Genomic DNA, 22,480 nt, shown 5'->3' on the forward strand with positions numbered 1-22,480 from the left:
CAGTTTAGTCTTTTACCTTGGGTTTATTATTTAAATTGTTTTCCCATGAGATTCTAAGATAAAATTCAATGAATTGTTTGATATATTATAGCACTCTTTATTCGATACATTAAAACCACAGTGTGGCTATGGCTGAACTCCCTTTTCATGTCTGGTCTAAAAAAGGGGAAAAAAACCATCCTGTGGTCATCCAGAGCAGCATCACAGCAATTTTTAAGAACACAAGACATACTCTAGCAGGTCATAGCAATGGTGCGTGTAGCTTGGTGTCTTAACAGTGGCAATAGGACATGCTGTTTAGGCAGAGCGTTCAAGTCTGGCTGCCAAATGCAGTCTCTTCTCTTGCCTTCCAGTACCCATCCTTTTCCTTATCTAGATGAAGGAAATAATAAGTAGCCTTGCAAAAATGCTTTTATTATGCATTTTTCCATTCAGTTGAGGTTTCTTCGAACCATGTGGGGCTTCTTGCTTCAGTCACAGATCATGTGGGTAAAAACAAAGTTACTGCAAGTACTCCCTGTTATTGATTTAGAATTCCCAACTCTTTGTTTTCCCCAGTTTTTCTTATTCCCCCAGGGACAGGTGTGGGGGAGAAGAGTACAAAAACAGTTATACAGAAAATTTGTTTGTCCACATGTCTACCTAAGTTAAAAGAATTTCAGTTTATGTGCATGTATAATCTCTTCTTGCATATGGGCGTTATGAATAGCTTGGCTTTGAGGTTGCTGGCAAACTGCTTTTCTTTTTGTGTTCTTAAGCATTTCCTTCCTTTCTAGGAGTATCCCAGAGTGTTGCCAACCTAGTTGTCCGTGACAGAACTTGGGCAATTACCTATTTAGACCTCCTCCTGCCTTATGAATTAAAATCCCCTTGAGGTTGTAAAGGAGTATAACATGCAAGTTTTTGCGATGTGATTTAAATTGCTACACTATGCAAGTTTCTCTCTTCTTTTGGGAAACTGAAACTGAAACTTCACCTCTTAGTTCGCAGAGTTCAGCACGTTCTTAGGGGGAGAGAAGAGTCATCCCAAAACAAAGGGCTTTCTTAAAATGCAGAATTCAAAGTGGATTGCTGGATAGGAGGGAGTTGTAAGCTGATGTTTAATATTGATTCTGGTTTATTATTAAGACTCTTACTTATTCAAAATGTACCATTTCTATTTTTCCCTTCCTACACTTTAAAGATTTCTAAACTCTTGGTAGATTTCCTGTACATAAAGCACACGCACACAAAAAAACTTCTGATGAAAGATTCTGCAGTTCACCCAAAAGCTTAACTAATTATCAAGAATGCGTGGGTTTTTTTTCCCTCCCCCCAGGTGAGCATCACTGATTATGTAGTGTTTGACCAGTGCAGCCTGTTCCAGACAATAATCCAGGCAACTCACACAGTGGCAACAGCAGCTCAGGCACCTGTGGAGAAGGTGGCTGATAAACTTCGAATGGCATTTTGGTCACAGCAGCTTCAGTGTCAACCCAGCCTCCTTGGAGTTAATGGCAGTGGAGTCTGGATCTCTTCAGGCAAAAATGAATTCCATGTGGCAAAGGGGAGCTTAGTAGGTTGGTGTGCTTTTACATCTAATATTTTTAAGTTTAGAAAAAGAAATAGGAGAAAGTAACTAATTACAGTTCTGTCACCACAAAAATTATCTGTGGGGAGTCAGGGCAGCTTTAACAAACAATTCCGTGTTTAAAAAGTAAATGAAATGATTCCTTAGCGTTTGCTCTTTAATACTTTCCTGTTTAAACAGAAATATTTTTCATGGAAAATTCATTGCCCACAGTGAACTGTGCACATGTTACTCCTTTTAGTACCTACACTTGTCTGTTCTCTGGGGTGAGAAGGCAATCTTAATCTATTGTACCTGTTATATCTAGCACAATGGAGTCTGGTTCATGATCGGTGTGACTATGCAAAACAGTAATGTTATGGTTTTACAGTGATAATAGAGGAATTGCTTTATTTATTTTTCTTGCTATATTTCTCAAAATAGAATTTTGATTTAGTACATTTCTTTGGTCAAGTAAACACTAAGAATAGTCCTAGAACATTGTGTTTTATACCTCATCACTAAATTGGTCTCCTGTTGAAGACTATTAATCTTCTCCCTTCTCCTCCTTTTCTGCATTCCCAGTTTTCTCTGTGTGTGTGTACATATGTGTATATATGCATCAGGAGGAAGTTTTCTCCCCCCCCAATAGCTTTTTGAAAGATTTACATAGAAAATCTTGTCTAGATGATATTTAATAATCTATTGCAATAGAATTTCTTTAAAATGGTAACATTTTAAATAATAATAAATTTTAATAGAAAACTAAGTTTCATACTAATACCACTCTGTTCTTTCTTTCAAGGCACTTACTGGAATAATATTGTGCCTCGGGGTACTGCTTCTGCCACAAAATGGATTTTTGTGTTGGCTTCCACGGCTTCATGTAAAGAAGGTTAGTGAATGAACAGTGCAGGCATATAATACCTTATTTTTAAATAGAGTGGAATCGATGGTGTAAGTAATTAAATATCCCGAAATACTTCAGATTTTGGGTGCCTCTTCTGTATGGGAGGGATCTAAAATGTTTGAAGTAAGGTGGAAATACGTCTGTAAAACTACAGGAAGGGGAAAAAAAAAAAAAGCATATAATTCATTCTGCCACCTTTGGTGTAGAGTGGCATCCAACAGAGAAACAGGTAGTCCTTCAGGAGCAGTAACTTCCTAAATTGCCACAACATGAATTGCCAGAATTTGTAATATGAAATCTTGGAGCATGCTTTGCTGAAATGCCTCTACTAACCAAGTACATCTCCTGCCAGTGCAGTTACTGCAGCAAAATTGCACATTTTATTGGTAAAGCTGTGACCGCACTAAGGAATTCAACTGCTAGTTACAATAGTTAGCAAGTGTGTTATCTAAGTACACTAGCTTTAGTGGCAAAAATGTGTCGTTTAGAGCTGAAAAGGAATGCTGTTTTTCAAAGGCAATTATCAGGGATAAAGAAGAGCAAAAGAATAAAGGGAAGTGATAGTGCAGTGGTTATATATGTCATCTCTCTATTGGTTTCTCTGAATGAGATGTTTCTTCAGATGAGATCACTTACTACTTACTCCCTTTCTCAAATCAAGTATTTAGGTGCCTAAATAAGGGCTTGGGATGCGTATTTGTACTTCAAAATCTTACCCTATGAACATAGCCAAGAAGCTTTAGTTTTGTCTTCAAATGTACTGATCATTTTTTCAGAAGAAGCAGATGTGTAAGCTTTCTCAGAGTGGCTTAGGAATGATTTTAGTAACAGAAATGTCCTTTCCATAGGAAGCTTTCTGTGGCTGTGCCAAAGCAACAAGGATCTGTTTTGTGTCAGCGATCAGAATCCTCAGTTTCGTCCTTCTACGGTGCAGCTGCCACCAGAGGCTGAAATGGTGCACTACTCTGCCTGCCAGGATGCCATCTGGGGTTTGGATAGTCTTGGGCAGATATTTATCAGAACGCTTTCATCCAGCTGTCCAACAGGGATGCATTGGACAAAACTGGATCTCTCTCAACTAGGTATGACATTTTTATTGAGTAGACTATCTCTTAACTCTCTTAGCAGACAGTCAGTATTTTCCGTCAGAAGTATCTTTTGGTTTACTGATGCAGAATACATTTACTGGTTTAAATAGTACCTTACAATAATGGGCCTCACAGCAGAGAACTGTAAAACATCAAGAACAGCTATGGCTTTCAAAGAACGTTTCACTTAGCCTTTTGCTGGAGACAGCACGTTTACTGTTTGCAAGATACTTTATATGTGTATGTGCTTCTTAGAGTTTGTCAGTCTGAGACGACTCAGCCTGAGACAGTGCTGTGCAGGTGTACCAGAAGCTTTAACTAGTCTAGTTTCTGTACTACAGTGTAATCATAATGGTGTGGTCCTGGGCAGTTCCATACGCAAGGCCCTGAATTTTGTGGTTAAACGTGTTCTTAACAGAGTGGTCAAAGCTTCATTAGGATTCTGTCAAGGAAAAATTATGTTCCAAGAGTTGCATCATCCATCAAGTGATGCAGCTGATAACACTCATGCTCAGGTTTGTACTGATCTAATGATTCAGCATGATGTTAAGAACACGCTGCTGGTTAGCTGCTCTTTTTATTTGGTTAGGCATAAGACCAAGGTGGTTGACCCTGTTTTGATCATTAAAATATCTTCCAGTTTGGCTCTCAGGTAATCGGGCCACTTGTCAGATTCATCAGTAATATTCCAATTAGATTTATTTCTTTGGTAGTTGGACTATTAGAACATTCTTATTGTCATGCTAACCTGCAGTCCTGTTTCAAGAGAAGATAAAAAATAATAATTCAACTGTTTTGCAATTTTTCCATTTTTAATGGCGATGTTCATGACTGGTCTGAGAACAGACAAATGATTTTAACTTCAGGGTTAAGGAAAGGCAGACACAGCTGGCAGACTTTAAGTCTCATATACAATTTTAATATACAATTTGTAATACTTCATGGAAAACTTTTTAAAATGCATCTTTTGAAATTTATTTGTTTGCCAGGTATACAGTAGGTTTTCAAGACGTGACGAATTGGTTCCAAATCACTAATCGTACCATAGTTTAAGCACTGCTTGATGCCTTTTACCTTCACTGACCTACAGGATGGGTTTGTCCACACTCTTCCCATGTTGCTTAGTAGAGTGAAACTTTTCTCATTATACCATTGCTTTCCAGCAGTTTAGATAATAACTGTTTAACTGAAATAATAAATAACTTCTTGCTATTGTTTGAAAATCATCATAGAATCATAGAATGGTTTGGGTTGGAAGGGACCTTAAAGATCATCTAGTTCCAACCACCCTGCTACAGGCAGGGACACCTTTCCAGTAGACCAGGTTGCTCAAAACCCCATCCAACCTGGCCTTGAACACTGCCAGGGAGGGGGCAGCCACAGTTTCTCTGGGCAACCTGTGCCAGTGTCTCACCACCCTCACAGTAAAGAATTTCTTCCTAATATCTAATCTAAATCTCCCCTCTTTCGGTTTAAAACCATTCCCCCTCATCCTATCACTACATGCCCTTATAAAAAGTCCCTCTCACGCTTTCCTGTAGGCCCCCTTCAGGTACTGGAAGGCTGCTATGAGGTCTCCCTGGAGCCTTCTCTTCTCCAGGCTGAACAGCCCCAACTCCCTCAGCCTGTCTCCATAGCAGAGGTGCTCCAGCCCTCTGATCATCTTCGTGGCCCTCCTCTGGACTCGCTCCAACAGCTCCATGTCCTTCTTATGTTGGGGGCCCCAGAGCTGAATGTAGTACTCCAGGTGGGGTCTCACAAGAGCGGAGTAGAGGGGCAGAATCACCTCCCTCGACCTGCTGGCCACGCTGCTTTTGATGCAGCCCAGGATACGGTTGGCCTTCTGGGCTGCAAGTGCACATTGCCGGCTCATGTTGAGCTTCTCGTCAACCATCACCCCCAAGTCCTTCTCCACAAGGCTGCTCTCAATCCATTCTCCACCCAGCCTGTATTTGTGCTTGGGATTGCCCCAACCCACATGCAGGACCTTGTACTTGGCCTTGTTGAACTTCATGTGGTTCGCACAGGCCCAGCTCTCAAGCCTGTCAAGGTCCCTCTGGATGGCATCCCTTCCTTCCAGCGTGTCGACCACACCACACAGCTTGGTGTCGTCAGCAAACTTGCTGAGGGCGCACTCAATCCCACTGTCCATGTCTCTGACAAAGATGTTAAACGGGACTGGTCCCAATACCGACCCCTGAGGAACACCACTGGTCACTGGTCTCCACTTGGACATCGAGCCGTTGACCGTAACTCTTTGAGTGCGACCATCCAGCCAATTCTTTATCCACCGAGTGGTCCATCCGTCACGTCCATGTCTCTCCAATTTCGAGACAAGGATGTCGTGCGGGACAATGTCAAATGCTTTGCACAAATCCAGGTAGATGACATCAGTCGCTCTTCCCCTATTCACCAGTGCTGTAACCCCATGGTAGAAGGCCACCAAATTTGTCAGGCATGATTTGCCCTTAGTGAAGCCATGTTGGCTGTCACCAATCACCTCCTTGATTTCCGTGTGCCTCAGTATAGTTTCCAGGAGGATCTGCTCCATGATCTTGCCAGGCACCGAGGTGAGACTGACTGGCCTGTAGTTCCCCGGGTCTTCCTTCTTCCCCTTCTTGAAGATGGGGGTTATGTTTCCCCTTTTCCAGTCAGCAGGAACTTCCCCAGACTGCCATGACTTCTCAAAAGTGATGGATGGCGGCTTAGCAACTTCATCCGCCAGTTCCCTCAGGACCCGTGGATGCACCTCATCAGGTCCCACGGACTTGTGCACCTTCAGGTTCCTTAGATGGTCTCAGACCTGATCTTCTCCTACAGTGGGTGGTTCTTCATCCTTCCAGTCCCTGCCTCTGCCTTCTGCGACTTAACTGGTGAGGTTAGGGCACATGCCGGTGAAGACTGAGGCAAAAAAGTCATTGAGTACCTCCGCTTTCTCCATATCTTGGGTAACCAGGTCTCCCGTTTCCTTCCAGAGAGGGCCCACATTTTCCCTAGTCTTCCTTTTATCACTGACATACCTATAGAAGCATTTCTTCTTGTCCTTGACGTCCCTGGCCAGATTTAATTCTATCGGGGCTTTAGCTTTCCTAACCTGGTCCCTGGCTTCTCGGACAGTTTCCCTGTATTCTTCCCAGGCTACCTGCCGTTGCTTCCACCCTCTGTAGGCTTCCTTCTCGTGCCTGAGTTTATCCAGAAGCTCCTTGTTCATCCATGCAGGCCTCCTGGTGTTTTTGCCTGCCTTCCTCTTTGTTGGGATGCATCGCTCCTGAGCCTGGAGGAAGTGGTCCTTGAATACTAACCAGCTTTCTCGGCCCCTTTTCCCTCCAGGGCTTTATCCCATGGTACACTACCAAGCAGGTGCCTGAAGAGGCCAAAGTCTGCTCTCTTGAAGTCCAGGGTGGTGAGCTGGCTGCGCACTCTCCTTGCTGCTCTATGGATCTTGAACTCCACCATTTCATGGTCACTGCAGCCAAGGCTGCCCTTGAGTTTCACGTCCCCCACCAGCCCCTCCTTGTTGGTGAGAACAAGGTCCAGCATGGTACCTCTCCTCATCGGCTCCTCTGTCACCTGGAGAAGGAAGTTGTCATCCATGCATTCCAGGAACCTCCTGGACTGCTTGTGCCCAGCTGTGTTGTTCTTCCAACAGATATCAGGGTGGTTGAAGTTCCCCATGAGGACCAGGGCCTGGGAACGTGAGGCTACATCTATCTGTCTGTAGAGGGCCTCATCCACTTGGCCATCCTGGTCAGGTGACCTGTAGCAGACACCCACTATAACGTCTCCTGTCCCTGCCATCCCTTTAATCCTGACCCATAAGCTCTCAGTCAGCTCCTCCTCCATCCCCAGGCAGAGCTCCACGCACTCAAACTGATCATTGACATAGAGCGCAACACCCCCGTCTCCCCTGCCTGTCCTTCCTAAAAAGCCTGTATCCCTCCATTCCAAAGCTCCAGGCGTCAGAGTCATCCCCCCATGTCTCTGTGATGCCAATAAGGTCGTAGCCTTGCAGGTATGCGCACATCTCTAGCTCCTCTTGTTTGTTCCCCATGCTCCGTGCATTTACATAGAGGCATTTCATATGGGCCCCCAACGAAGCTGCCTTGCGGCCTGAAATTCCTTTCTGCTGCTCTTCTGGCGCTCTCCTGCTGACTTGCCATCCTTCTCCAGTCTCTGGGCACCTATTACTGGCCCTGGCATCAGACTGGCTGAATTGGGATGGACTGAGGTCCCCTTCCCCCGGCAAATCTAGTTTAAAGCCCTCTTTACCAGCTTGGCTAACCTGTGACCTGAGACACTCTTCCCCTTCTCTGATAGATGGACCCCGTCGGCTGCCAGAAGACAGGGTTTCTCAAAACGAGTCCCATGGTCTAAGTAGCCAAACCCCTGGCTGTGGCACCACTCCTGTAGCCATGTGTTGATTTGCCTAATTTGACTGTCCCTTTTAGTCCCCTTCCCTTTGACCGGGAGGATTGATGAGAACTACCTGGGCCCCAGAGTCCTTTACCACTGCTCCCAGGGCTCTGTAGTCCTCCTTGATATGCCTCAGACTGCTCTTGGCTGTGTCACTGGTGCCCGCGTGAAACAGCAGCAGTGGGTAATAGTCTGAGGGCTGTACTAGGCTCGGTAGTCTCTCCGTGACGTCCCTGATGCGAGCCCCTGGTAGGCAGCACACCTCTCTAGAGAGCGCATCAGGTTGGCAGGTGGGTGCCTCTGTGCCTCTCAGTAGAGAGTCACCTACCACTATCACCCGTCGCTTTTTCTTAGTAGCACTGGTCTTTATACGGGGAGCACGCTGGGCTGCCTTACTGGGCTCCAGTATCTCTCCTGATGCGGCCGGTCTTTCCTCCTCAGACTGCAGAGGACTGAAGCGGTTCTGCAAGGGCATCTCAGGCTTTGGGGGAAGTCTCTTCCTCCTGCTAGTCCTTGCCTTTGCATCCTTCCATTCCTCTGCAGTTTTATCCCCCCTTCCTTCTGTGTGTGCCACTGGGGGGTTCTGCAGGGGCACCTCAGGCTTTGGGGGAAGTCTTCCTCCTGCTGGTTCTTGCCTTCTCGAAGCATTCATAAAGGAGATCAGTGTAAGTGGTGCTAGCTGACAGTAGTATCTGGCTTGTGAACTTCAGCAGTTCAGAAGTTCAGCCTTTACATTCAGCTGCACTCTGTGGTGCTATTGCAGAAATCTGGGGTCAGGAAATACTTCCAACACTCCACTTTACTGTCACTGTGGGTTAATACTTAAGTGTGAAAATGTTTTAGGCATTTTTCCTCCACTTAAAGGTGTATGGTAGATCACTGCTGACAAGAGAGTGCATATCCATGGTTATAATACAAGAGCCTTTATTTACTCTAATGGGGCTGAAGAAATTGCAGAGCTATTGTTATTGTTCAAGTGTATGTTTAAGTTTACTCCTGAAACATTAGGACTGTAATTTGGGGGGGCAGGAGGTAGGGGGAAAACAAGTGGCTGTAAAATGCATTTCAGAACTCTGTATGGAAGTGATGGGATTGCCAGCATTAATGTTGAAATATACATATTATGTTGGTAATATCTTCCTCTTGCCTTTACACTATGCACTGGGAGTAGTATCTAGTAAACTATTTGATTAGGGTTCCACTATCAGCGTCAAGGTTTCTAAACACAGTAGAATGACCTTTAGGTTTCAACAATAAACAATGCCTCTGAATCATGCTACTTTCTCTAAACAATAGATGAATGTGGTAAGCATGACCTTCTCCTAAGATAAAAACAGTAAGTGGGAGGAGGGAGAAACCCCAAAACATTTACATAGGGGCTGCATTTTTGAATATCAAATTGTATTGCAGACGTAAATAATATCAGCTATGCTAAGTAGGTGATATATGATTCTATGTTTGAGTGCTCTGATGCTTGTTTGGATCAGAACATTTCAACAGCTGAGACATCATGTGACAAAGCCACTACCTCAAGTAATACTTTGTTAGAAGGAATAATGAGGTTTTAAGTAAGATTTTGACTTTGTAGCTGAATGTCATGCCCCTGCCTGCAAAAGAAAGTTGTTCTAGATGTTCTTATCCCAAGACATAGAAGTTTTTGTGTATAGTTTTGTCATTTGTTTTTCATCTGAAGCTGCATGATTAAAGGAAGTTTTGGGGTGAGATGAATTCATTCTAATTCCTATGATTCAGAAAGTTAAATAATTTTGGTTAATGAGAAGATCTGTTTACTATTACAGACAACTAAAAGATAGACCGCTGTAGTCCTATTGTTCCCTGTTCTGTCCCCCAGCAAGCCTTAATGACAGGGAATATTGTCTGCTGTAGAAATAAATGCTTTAAACTTGCACTCTGTGGGATAAAATCGCACCCCCCTCTTTAAGGAATGCTGTACATGATGCACTTTACAAGGATTTCTTGCCAGATTTCACATCACTGAAGAGAGAACTGTTACCAAGAATGGGATATCCCAAGCAGCGCTGGCATGTTCAATCGACCAGCGAGGCCTATTTTTAGTCTTTAGTTTGGAGTCTGACCAGAGCATTCCTTCTGTAGTATATCTGTACTGATTGGGTCCCTCTTTCTGTAGGACATGTTTTCCATTACTTAGCATTGTGTTGTCCCAACCCTGGGAGAAGAAAAAATCAAATGTTACGTATATTACATTACATGGCTTTTTAAAAATGAATGTGAAAGAGCAAAAGTTCTAGTTGACCGTTAACTAGCAGTTCTTTTTAGTCTAAAATAGCCGGTATGCTTCTCTACTATCTTTGCAGACTTTTAATAGCAAGATTGATGAGTGCGATTGGGTATGCAAAAAAAACCCCATCCCAAAATTCCAAAACATACTTATTTGACAGCTTTGTTTTCATTGTGCTGACTTACATAGGGTTAAAATACCGCTGCGCTTCTGAGACAAGTGTAATACGTATGTAGACTGTTGAATATAAATCCATTTGAAAATCAGTTCCTTTATTTACAGATGTGACACTGGTATGTTAACACTGAAATGCATAATCCATATGCTCTCATATTTTTAAAGTGCTGGTAGCATTATAAATGTTCGTTGCTGGATGTATTACCAGATCAACACCTTTAAAAGTCTACAAGCATGGCCAGCTACAGAGAAAAGTTCATATTAGGTCATGTGAAAGTTTGTCTAGGCACTGATAACATTTGTTGCAGAATGTTTCCCTGCTTGAATCTGGTTATTTTAATAGCATATTTTTAGTGTGCTTTAGAAATTGCAGTATCCTATGACTAAAACATTTATTTTTAGATTTAAAAGAGAAATGCCTCACATTCACTACCTGTTGGTTTGATTCATTGTATCCAGTGATTTTTTTCCTCTCACAAGTTGTATTAACTTTTAATCAGTTTTATGTGACTGTGTTTAAAGCTAGTTTAATACAATCAGGTCTAAAGAAAAGTCCTCATTATTAGCTGAATTTGAAAGGGGAAAATGCCAGGTTGCTAATACTGTCTTTGTTATTAGGTGCTGTAAAGCTGATCAGCTTGACCTGTGGCAATCAGCACGTTTGGGCCTGTGACACCAGTGGTGGCATTTATTTCCGTGTAGGAACTCAACCCCTTAACCCAAGTTTGATGCTTCCTGCGTGGATAATGATTGAGCCACCTATACAGGTAAAATGTTGATTACGGTTCTTTGTAACCCAGTGGTTTAGCTCTGTGCATTTGAAAAAAAAAAAATTTTAACACTCATGGAAAACAGTAGGGCAAGATTTTAAATGTGTAGCTTAAAACTTTGTCCCACACGTTTGGATTCTACGGGATTTCTCAAAAAAAAAAACCCAAACAAAAAAACCCCAAAAAAACAACCCAAGAAAACAACCCCAAAAAACCCCAGAGTTTGTATAATGTACTCTGAATATGCTCCTTATCACCATAAGTCATCCCAGATTCATCTAATCATTACAAATAAGTTTTTCGGTTTGTTGGGTTTTTTTGTTTTTTTTTTTTAAAAAAAGTGGAAGGTTTTGTTTACCTTTCTATCCTTAGTGAAAGTTTACTCATCTCATAACACAGCAGCTGTATAGGCATGTAGTAGAATGTAACCTTGAACCATACGCTGAATACCTGCCGCATGCTAGCCAAGAGGCTGGACTGGCAAACAGCACAAAGAGTGTGGGAAGGCTCTGCTCGAGTGGCACGGTGCTGAAGTGCCTGCCTCCCTCTTTCTTTATCCTCACCCTTGTGTGTCTGGGATGCTTGTGAGGGTGCTGTGCCTGGATTTAGGAACTTTCCTTATTATCCAGTGGTTAGTAAGCATGCAGTACAACTGCAGCTCTTCTCCCTTGTTCCCACAATGGGCAAACTTTATATCCTTTCTACCTGCCAGCTGGGAGGATTGGAGTGGAAAGAAGCCTCCTAAAGTACCTTGAGAGCATCTTTTCTGAACACAGAGAACGGACAAAATATGTTCCTCCAGTGTCTGGTTTCTTTTTTAATCTCTCTTTAAACCTCAGTGCTTGCTTTCGTTGCTGCTCTAATACTTTGCAAGTTAAACTACAAAATGGGTGTAATTTCTGTGTTGTGGGTTGGGACTGCTGTAATGGAGCTGACCTCTGACTACTGATTTCATTCTTTGCTCCTTGGCACGATATCACTTAACTGTCTGCTGATCTAGCATAGTAGCACTGGATGTGTTTGCATACTTGATTTACGTTCTATAACATTACAGAATTTCTCTTTGAAGATTTTGAAATGTGTCGTAATTTTGAAAGGACACATTAAGAAATAAAAGTAAATATCTGGCAGTGGAGTTGCAATAGTTTTGTTTTTTACATCAGCTGCTTTTAGTTCTGCTTATCTCTTACCAACTAATTATTAGCTCCTTCTGTGAATCTCAGGGTATAACAGAAAAGAAGGGTGGGGAAACAGGGAAATGAAACTGCAGACTTGCATCCCATCAGTTAGCACAGCACTAGTTGGGCTTGTCCTTCTGTGCTGGGAATGTGCTCAGTCAGACCTGGAGGAACGGCACCTTGTTTTTGCAGAATAGCAGAACAGACTGATAAATAAGCACCAATATCACTTGCAACAAGGGCTAGGTTACGCTGCTTATTCTTTGTGCGCTGCAAGTGGGTCTTTCTGATATAATCTGTAAGAGACACATTTTTTCTGCTAACGGAGGTAGTGCAGCAGGAAGAGGAGACTGAGGGTATCAGTGATGATGTCTTCCATAAGAGTAGTATCCTTAAAAAGGGAGGAAAGCACATTCCAAGATGTTCCACTTAAGCTGAGTTTGCCAAGAGACAGAGAGTAAAACTTGCATGGTATCTTCTTACTAAAGATTTGTTTACCCAGGAAAATAGTCCGAAAAGCTGTTTCTCTACACTGATACTATTTTGTCTGTACTAAGTGCATTCTCTGCTCCTCCATTGAAGTAGATTAAACTACTCAATGCAAAGGTGTTTACAAGAAGTTGGGATTTGCCGTGGCTCATTACTTAGCAATGACTTCCTTATATAGAAAGTATTTAATTGGACGAGGTTGAAAAGCAAATTATTTCATATTAGCTTATTGAGGAAGCTGGCTGATGTTGCCTTCCAAAATGATAACCTTCTGATACCCAGGGCAGCGTAGTTCTCTTTGCTGTTATCTTGCCAACACCTGACATTGCGAATTTAATGAGTCAATATGAAAGGGCAAAAATTCAAACAATGCTTGCAGAGAAGATGAAAACTCGTGAGTTACATGCTCGTTTTGAGACAATTCCAGCACGTTAAAACAAGTCATTAAAGTACTGAAGGGAGCAGCCATTCCTGCTTTTACGGATGCAAAATAAGAAAATACGTGACCTTTAAAATTATTTTCAAATGCTAGCTTAGTGTTTGGATAACAAATATAACATGATGGCTGAAAAGTAGACTATTCCATGAGCAATATTTTCTTATTAGCAGCACCTTAATGTTCTCTGTCCCTTAATTGACTTCGATGCAGTTTGTGCTGCATCGCTTTATCTTCAGAACAACAGAAATACTGTAAGAAATATTTGTGAACGATTCAGTCATTTTCTATTTTCAGAAGGAAATCAGAATTGCCTTTCACTTGCTTTAAGTACAGGAGCATTCTCAAATAACGTAATTTAAAACCAACTATGGATATTTCATCCCCTACTAAATGTCAGAGCCAATATGACTTGCCATATCCCAGATCTCATGACTCATGAGCAGCTTGTGAGCAGCTACAGACTCTGCTTTTATGGTGTCACTTCTCATTAAAGGAGTGCTGCAGTTGCACAGCATCCATCTTTGCACAGCTTCACAAAGGTATTCAGAAACAGTGGTTTCGATGAGATTTTACTCATGCTAAAATCAGTGAATGTAATTTAAGTTCTGTCCTTGCTCTGTGATGCTGTATGTTTTTTTTAATCTAGACTAAACCCATTTGTTACTCTTCCCTTTGTAATTTCCTACTGCAATATCTCTTGAGATGAAAAATAACATTTTATGTTCTCTGCCCTCCCTCCTCTTTATTTTATCCAACACTTCAGAAGTGGTTGATAACATCATTACAGTGTCTTGAGCAGTAGTAGCTTATGTGTAGATGTTTTCTGCTCATCCATTCTGTTCTGCAGTCTTAGAAGTTAAAATAATTATTTAATTAAGCAGCTTTTTGGAAGCTGCTTTAAGGACATTGACAAAGCTGATCAAATTTTTTTAAAATTATTTTGGTCCGAGAAGTAGAAAGTGTTTTTCATTCTGTTGTTAATATACAGGATAAAACTATTATCTGCTGTAGCATGCCTCAATATACATTAAATTTAATTCAAAAAAATTAGCAAGAAATAGAAATATTATTTATTTAGATACTATAGAGTATGTTTCTATATGTGTGCACATGTATATTTATGAAGATCTAGTGCTTTTTAGATTTCTGGCCTAAATAAATAATAATTTAAAATAAAATATAAAGTTAATATAGCCAATAAGACTAATTTGGGTGACTATGGAGTAGAAGGTGATCAAAAGTTAAAAATTGCTTTAAAGGGTCCCCAGAAGTTGAACGCTTATTTGAAAATAGTTCTTTCAACATTTCAGCTTTGATTTTTGGTACCTTCTGAAAAAGATACAGAGTCAAAATCTGATCTTGATAAATGTTCACTTCCTACAAGTACTGCTGAGCATAAAAACTGGCCTTAAGAAGCACCTTCTCCAATCTAGAGTAAGGGATCTATCAGATAAGCAGAACTTTATTTAAGAGGATTAAAGGAAACAAAGATCAGGACAAGTATTTGTAATGAGTGACCATCTATTGCTTGTAAAGAATCATTCTTACTCCAAAAATAGATTAAACATTTTATTAATTGCCATTTGCTTAATTAGAATTATAGAATCATTTAGGTTGGAAAAGACCTTTAAGATCAAATCCAGCCATTGACCTAACATTGCCAAGTCCACCACTAAACCATGTCCATTAAGCGCCATATCTACACATCTTTTAAATACCTCCAGGGCTGGTGACTCAACCACTTCCCTGGGCAGCCTGTTCCAAACTGAAAAAGCAATTTTATTTAGTCAAGAGGTTTATTTAAATATCTGTATATTCTGTCCAAACTGTGGAGTAAAGGGGGTTTATTTAAGGAGATCTTTGCTATTTGGCTACAGTATAAAGCTTTTTTTTGATCCTTTGTAGTTCCTAGGGTCTCAGCAGAACAGTACTGCTTAACTTAGTTTGTCATAAAATGGTTTCTTGCAGTATGTGCATTTTAAGTTACAGAAACTTTTGTTTTACTGCTCTTCCCATAAACAACCTAGTAATTGTCTCTTCATATTTTAAGCTTGTTATCGTAAGTAAGAGAAGATAGTAGAAATTCTTACTGATCTATGAGGAGCTATGTTTTTCTCACACACACAAAAATTAAGGCTGTTCACACTTTCACTGTCATTCAAAAATTGTTAAAACTACAAAGCAAAGGGTAGTTAAAATATCTTTTGAAATTTAGAAAACTTCTCTGTAATTCTGCAAAATCGATACATGCTAGATTTCATTTCTTTTCAATACCTTCCTTTTTCTTAATCTACCTTCAGTGTAAGGAGGTTAGTTATGCCTTACAGATGAGTGGTGACTTGTTAGAAATTGTTGTCCTCATCTTTGTTTCCTTTCCTCTCTTTAAAGTTCTGCTTACTTTACAGAACACTTAATGCAAATCTGGAGACTTTCTTCCTCTGCCATCTGCATTGCCTTTGCATTTTTCAGTGAGGTCTATTATTATTAAGGCCAGTTTTGTGTTAAGTGGTACTTAGAGGTGGAAGTGATGAGCACTTCTCAAGATCAGATTTTGCATTACATCTTTTTTGGTAGTTGCCAAAATCAAAGCTGAAATGTAGGAAGGGTTTGTTTGAAGTGATCTTCAAGGATTGGATATTTGGAGGGGGAGGGATTTTTCTGTTGAAAATGCTTCATAACTTCAGAATCATCCATGCTACTTTTGAAAGTACTTGGCCATGGAAAACTGTGTTCTTTCTAATGCATAATCCACATGACTATTCTTTTCAAGTCTGATTGTTTTCAGTAGGACAGACTAGCTTGTATTACCTGGCTGTTGCACAGATACCTTTCTGAGTTGTTACAAGTTCTACTTCGGAGTACAAAAAAGAGATGCACAGGAAGTATCTTTTATTAGACCAGTTCTGCTTAGGTTGGAGAGGTAATACGCTCATTAAGTGTGGTTGTCTATGGACCAGACTATCTAGTCTATCGTTCCATATATCTTTACTCACGTGAGGCCTCCTGAAGACATTAATAGGGAGAGGATTTTCCTGGAGGACTGCACTTTTCAAGGTAATGTTGAGAAAAACTATGTTTGGCAGTAGTTAGAGTAGCTGTATTGAGGTGGGTTGCAAATAAGTAGGGGAGATCGAAATTCCTGCTGCGGTGTATTTTGTTTAGCTGATTTAGAATGCCATAATGTTTAAGTTCAAATTTGTACTGTTCTTCACAGGCATGCCTTTCTTAAGAAACTGTAAGTTACATAAAAGGTGCCTTCGATACTGAAAGAATGCAATTCCAGCCTTTTTACTAAAGTTGCCTCACGCCGATTCCATTGCACGGTTCAGTGCTTATTATCTTCCTTTTTGTTGCTACTTAAGAAAACTGCTGTCACTATATTTCACTGTATTTTTCTGCTTTGGAGTTTTAGCCTTCTGATATTTGTTTTATGCCATTGCTATCGCCCTGTTCAGAAAAGTGTGCATGTAGCCTGTCACATTAGATAGCACTTACTATCAGCACCAGAAGCTTCAGATCACAAAAAGTGCACAAAATGAATACACCCAGAAAGCTGAGTAGACGATCCTTCTGTATCCTTTTGAAATATGATCTCAAGGTGGTATATTTGCTTTTTGATAAGACTAGCTTACACTGAAAACAAAAACTGTGGGAAGGAGAACCTTCCGTTTTCATGCTTTCATTTGTTCAGTACTAGAAACATCCTCACGTCTGCACTCTTCCAGTGTGCCCATATTTTGGTTAGCTAACACAGAATTATATATTTAATTATTTTCCAGGGAGATTAAGAAATTTATTTAACATTCAGTTGAGTACATAAAGTAACTACAATTACCATTGTTGAGTTTTGATAGTTTTTCAGAATTATTCTGTTTAAAAATAAAAACGTCATGGTGTAAAAATTCATGGGTAAAGGATACACATCTTGATTTAGCAAGCACGTGCCTTAGTTTCAGTGGAACTCTTCATGTGCTTGCAGGTAGTGATAGCCTGAAGTATTTAATAAATAGGAGTCCTTGAAAAGTTATTTTGAGACAGTCAAAAAATTACTTGTGCTAGTATAAACTAAGAGTTTTGGGATTTTTTTTGTTTTGTTTCATTTTCATTAAAGCTACATCTGCATTTTCTGATTTCTGGTTAGAGCAGTTTTTGTTGTTTTTTGTGTGACTGAACTTCAGCTTGCTTGATTTTAAAAGCTGTGGGGGCCTGGATTCAGTTGACAGGTTTGTAGCTGGGGGCTTAGCTTTTGTGGATTGGGGCAGCAAAGGTGGGTGCTAAGCTCAGAGTGTACGGTCAGTGAAGATCTCTTCACTGACTATACAAGTCCACACCGAGTAAGGAGACACCATGGGATAATTGGTGGGCACATCAGATGCTTTGACCTTGAATTAGGAGCTTGGAGGCTCCTCCCCGTGGTATATTACTGTCTCCCTATTTTATGATGATGTTGTAAGCAGGTGAGGTGCTGACAACCTCTCTTTGCAGACCAGCCTAGATCAGTTGCCTTCCCAGGGAGCTGGAGGGCTGGGTGGTGGTGTCTCTCCTGCTTGGATGGCCCTTCCTACAGAACTGCAAAACAGTCTGGTCTGTAGGAAGACCCTGTCTACTGATCCCAAGTCTAATGAAGCTAAGAAGTCAGCAAGGCAGAGGAAGTGGGACTTACATAGTCTAGCAAATGGATCATCTATCTGGGAAGCAGTGACTTTATTTCTGATCACTGACCCTTGGAGTACTATTGATTTTATCTGGTAGTTTAACACATTGCATAGCCATGTATTTGGGGGCCACTCTTTACCTGGGACAGTACTTAGTCCAGAGCTTTAGCACTGGATGAGTACTACTAGATGAGTATAATTATCATAACCTGAGTGCATTTCCAGTGTCCCTGTGGATTACAGGATGTATTTTGCATCCTGGCGGATCATAACTTTTCAGAATTGCTCAACATTTGTTGATTTTTAAATTTTTTTTAAATTTTTTTTTTTTTTACCCCCCCCCCCGAGTTTGTGGGATTTTTTTACAGGTGTTTTGGCAGGTTTTTTCCCCTCTGGTTGTATAAATGAATTGTAACACGTAAAGGTTATATGTATTTGTTTATAAAGCAGTGCAGTAATGGGAATTTCTCTTACTATCAGAGGTGTGTGACGTTTTCATCACAAACGTGTTAAATAACATGGACAAACATTAAAAAGCAAAGTGGCAGCAAAAGCAACAGTTTAAATAACTTTAAAAGTCAGAGCAAAGCAGAGCTGAGGCTGAAGTTAAAAAACGCATGGGTGTTTTTACCTTACAAAAATGCTTTACTTGGCAAGGTATTTAAGTTTCAAAAACTAGAGAGGAGCACCTTACTGGCATAGCCTGCATGAGAGAGTGTTTTACTGATGCTCATTAAAGGTGTGTTTTTAAAAAACAAAAGAAAAGACCGCCTTGGTTACTCAGAGCTTTGCTTATCCAAGGGTTTTATTACCTCGTGCTAAATTATATTCTGTTTCCTGGGAAGTTGTTGCACGTAGTGTTTACTTCACATACATTTCTGTAAAAACTTAGTTGTTCTTGTCCTAATAGTTCAGTTTTTCAGTATGTTCCTAAAAATACCTGTAGTGGTAATTACAGACATCTTATCATCTCCTACACTGTGGTTTATAATCCTAGGTATAAGGCAGCGTGACCAGAAGACAGTTGGGCAAACCTGAGTAGGCCTGTACTCTGTATGGCCTTTAAAGTGATTGCATTAAATTTTTTTTTTTTTTTAAATTGCTTGTAAGGAACAGTTGTACTAAATAATTTGAAAGTATTTTATGGTTCTCTTGAGCTTTATCTTATTGAATAGTCGCATGGGTTTGGTATGACCTTTTCTAGGATTTGATGCCATATGTTGTAGTCTTTCCTATGTTTCTGCAAGAAAAACCCTTGGAATAAAAAATTCAGAGTCTACAAGGAGAGGTCAAGGAATTGACCTCTTGGCTTTGCCTTTTCTTCCTGATTGTGCTCGCCATAGACTGGAGATATCCAGCTAAGGCCTTTGTCTGTTTATTAACTAAAGGCAGATGGTGGAGGAAAGGGTCATGTTGTTGTTCTAAGGCTTCTGAGGAAAATAGCGCTCCAGTTTTTCAGTCAATGAGTAATAATCTTTTTCTGACAATTCAATGGCAGCATTACTGAAGAACACATGGCTTCCAGGAAGACTAAACATAGATTCATAATCTTTCCTGCTCTTGTATATTGCCTTGAACTTCTCTGCAGAGAAAAAAGGGGCACTTAATTTAGCAAGCTGTTCTCCTCAAACGTCTGAATGCAAAACATTCTGGTCAATACGGCTCTGATGTTGCTCATGCTTTCTTGGTATCTCTAATGCTGAAAGTGCTTTACAACCTTCATTCAAACGGAGCGCAGAAAATAATATGCAAATAGTTAGGCCTGTATTAGGGGAGGGTCTCTCTAAGTTGCATTCTTTGTTAGGCTAGTTAATAGTTAACAGCTAGCCATGAAAAAAGTCAGATTAGACAGATATACAGATAATGATCAACAGTGTGAGAAGTATCTCTGATCTGACCTTCTTACAGCCTGGCCTGGACCAGCTGAGGGTATTTCTGATTTGTCTTTTGAAGGTGAGGAGAACATTTGTGCTACATATAACAGCCACCGACCTGTTATAAAAAGGATCAGGCTTGGGCAGACCAAGAATGCTAGATTTAGTCTTCCTTGTCCTGGATATTTGCAGCAGAACAGGGGTAGTGGAGGTCTGTTGATACATGGACTCTGTGCTCCTGAAAAGTGACGTGGAAAATGTTCTGATGCCCTTTTTGTGTGTGCGTATGTGTTTGTCCTTTCCTCCTTGACCAGGAGGTTGAACCACTGTGTTTTGGGTTCAGCCATGACTGAAGTAGTTACAATAAAATAGAACTTTTGAGTAGTAGGTCAGGGGAGGGGGAGGAACTACATTAGTTTTTACTTTGGATTTTATTTGATGCTATTTTTTAAATGAAGTTCTTACACTGCAGCTTGTTTCTCTGTGATCTGCAGAAAGAAAGGAAATGACTTGCACAGAATTATAAAGCTAATGGACAACTTTATAACTTAAATATGTTTAGTACAGACACTATTTTTTGATCTAACAATTTCTTGGTTAAGTGCTTGCTTCAAGTTTACTTCATTTTATCAGCACTATTTTCTCACGAGACGTGGGTGCTAGCAAACTATTTTTCATTGTTTTTACTTGTAGCAGACAATAAAAGTATTCACAGCTCTTAGCATGTAGTTTTAAATGTTGAGAAGTACATAGTTGGCATGTGTTGCAGTCCATGGTTGTAGTGGGAAATCCTCAAAAGACAGAGAGCGACTGGGGTTTTTGTAGCTGAGGTACAAGACCACAGGGCAGGAGGATCTGCATTCTGTTCTTAGCTAGAACAGTCAGTGTCCTGAGATTTCAGAAATTTTTGACACCACAAGTAAAAGGAAAACAATGTTCCACTTTTTTTTTTTTTTTTTAAACAGATGACACTGAATCCATTAATGCTCCATAACAAGTTGATCTCTCACAGTGATAAGTATTGTGGATAAACTTATAAACACAGTTTGGTGTGTAAGTGTCTGAGGAGGAAGGCTGAGAGACTGGTGAGAGAGTTTAAAATTCCAGACTCTTCAGTAAATTACAAATATATATTTTGCAGTCAAGCTATATAAATCTCATGAATGCTATTGGAAGTTAAACCAGCTGAGAAAAGGCTGCTCTGAAATAATTTATTAATTTTCATGGTTATCAGTCTCTGAAATGTTATCAGCGGATTTATAAATTTGCAGATATCTCTACTGCTATGAGAGAACTCTATTTAATCTTTTAACTGCAGCTGTAGAGATCTGTTTCTTGTTACATCATTTATAAAATACTTAAAGCAAGCTTAAGGTAATTAAAACTTAGTGAAAATGAGGGATATCTGAAATGTTGTCAGTATGATTGTTCAAAAAATGGTACACTATGTCAAGAAAATTTTAAATTAGTTTTGTCCACACTACTGTGGTAGCCATGAGAACAACTTTTTGTTGTAGATTGCTGCTTTCTGGGTTAAAAAAAAAAAACGGAGGTAAAACCTCTGCAACAGGCTCCAAGAATTGCCTGTACTTGTTTCCCAATGTCTTGTCACTGTTTTGTGCCACAAGCTGCTGTATATAATCGTATCATGAGCTGTCCTGCCAGTTGTGTCCTTTACTGTCTGCTTCACAGCAGAAAGCTGCAGTGGAGGGGGTGGGTTCTGTTAAGAGCATTGGATGCTGCCATCGGTGTATTGCCTGGATGCTTTATAATTAGTGTGAGGAGGAGGATTGTTTTACTGATGTGAGTTTATCAGAAAGAGATAAGTAGCATGAAAAAGGAGGAGAAGCTGAAAGTGAAATACACAGAGAGGCAGGGAAACTCAAGGAGGAAACAGGAGCTCACTTAGAAAAACGGAATGAAGAAATTTTGGCCAAGCTTGTAGAGACGTTACTTTGAACTTGATAATTTCCATTTGATTCTTAGGCACATTGGTGCTGCAGAATAGGGTAGAGGTAATTGCTTTGATTATACTTGAACCTGCAGTGGTATGAGAAGCAATCTAGCTGAGCATCATGCAATCCCTTTCATGCTACCCCCTTGGGGTGTTTTGTGTGCTTTTCTTAGCTTCCACTACCTATAAATCTGCAGTAATGTATAGCCTTAGGTACTAGGTGTAAGCACTCAGTCTTTCTGGATGGAAATACTCCAGTTTTTCTCAGGGAATTCTTTTCTAGACAAATGACAGAGGAAGAGAGGAAGAGGATCCTGACATGGCAGAGTGGAGAGCAAGGTGCACGAATCTCAACAGTTCAGTAGCAAGGGTCACACCAAGCTGTTGGGCACAGTTTGTGAAGGACTGTAGTTGGAACATGAAGTGTATCGCAGAGGTGGAGCAGACAGACACAATGGCAATTTGTGGTGTGGAGGAGATGGAGGAAAAGCGGCAGAAAGTCCTAAATCTGAGGAAGAGGCGACTGTGGTAGAACAACATTCCGGGGAGAAGGAGATAAGTGGATTTTAAAAAAAAAAAAAAAAAAAGAAAGAAAAAAGGCAAAGATCTCCTGTTATGTGCAGTAGTTCAGTCTGCACAAGCTATTAATTGCACAGCTCCCTTACCTGAAAACATGGAAATACAAGAGCAGAGCTATGGAGAGGGATGAGATGAAGCTGGAAGC

The 22,480-nt window shown here is 40.5% G+C and overlaps 1 protein-coding gene across 4 annotated transcripts in view; it reads left to right on the top strand.

The window, feature by feature from the left end:
* TECPR2 (tectonin beta-propeller repeat containing 2) overlaps positions 1–22,480 on the top strand; it is a 50,333-nt gene that overhangs the window by 22,245 nt on the left and 5,608 nt on the right. For all 4 annotated transcript variants that reach the window (XR_011048056.1, XM_068399519.1, XM_068399516.1 and 1 more), the window contains exons 14-17: positions 1,319–1,559; positions 2,355–2,444; positions 3,308–3,541; positions 11,016–11,164. Coding sequence is in view for 3 of the 4 variants with exons in the window: in XM_068399519.1 (XP_068255620.1) it covers positions 1,319–1,559; positions 2,355–2,444; positions 3,308–3,541; positions 11,016–11,164 (714 nt within the window). In the remaining variant the exon portion in view is untranslated. The remainder of the gene's footprint in view (positions 1–1,318; positions 1,560–2,354; positions 2,445–3,307; positions 3,542–11,015; positions 11,165–22,480) is intronic.

Source organism: Nyctibius grandis, chromosome 4, assembly GCF_013368605.1.
Source record: "Nyctibius grandis isolate bNycGra1 chromosome 4, bNycGra1.pri, whole genome shotgun sequence".
NCBI classification, from domain to species: domain Eukaryota; kingdom Metazoa; phylum Chordata; class Aves; order Nyctibiiformes; family Nyctibiidae; genus Nyctibius; species Nyctibius grandis.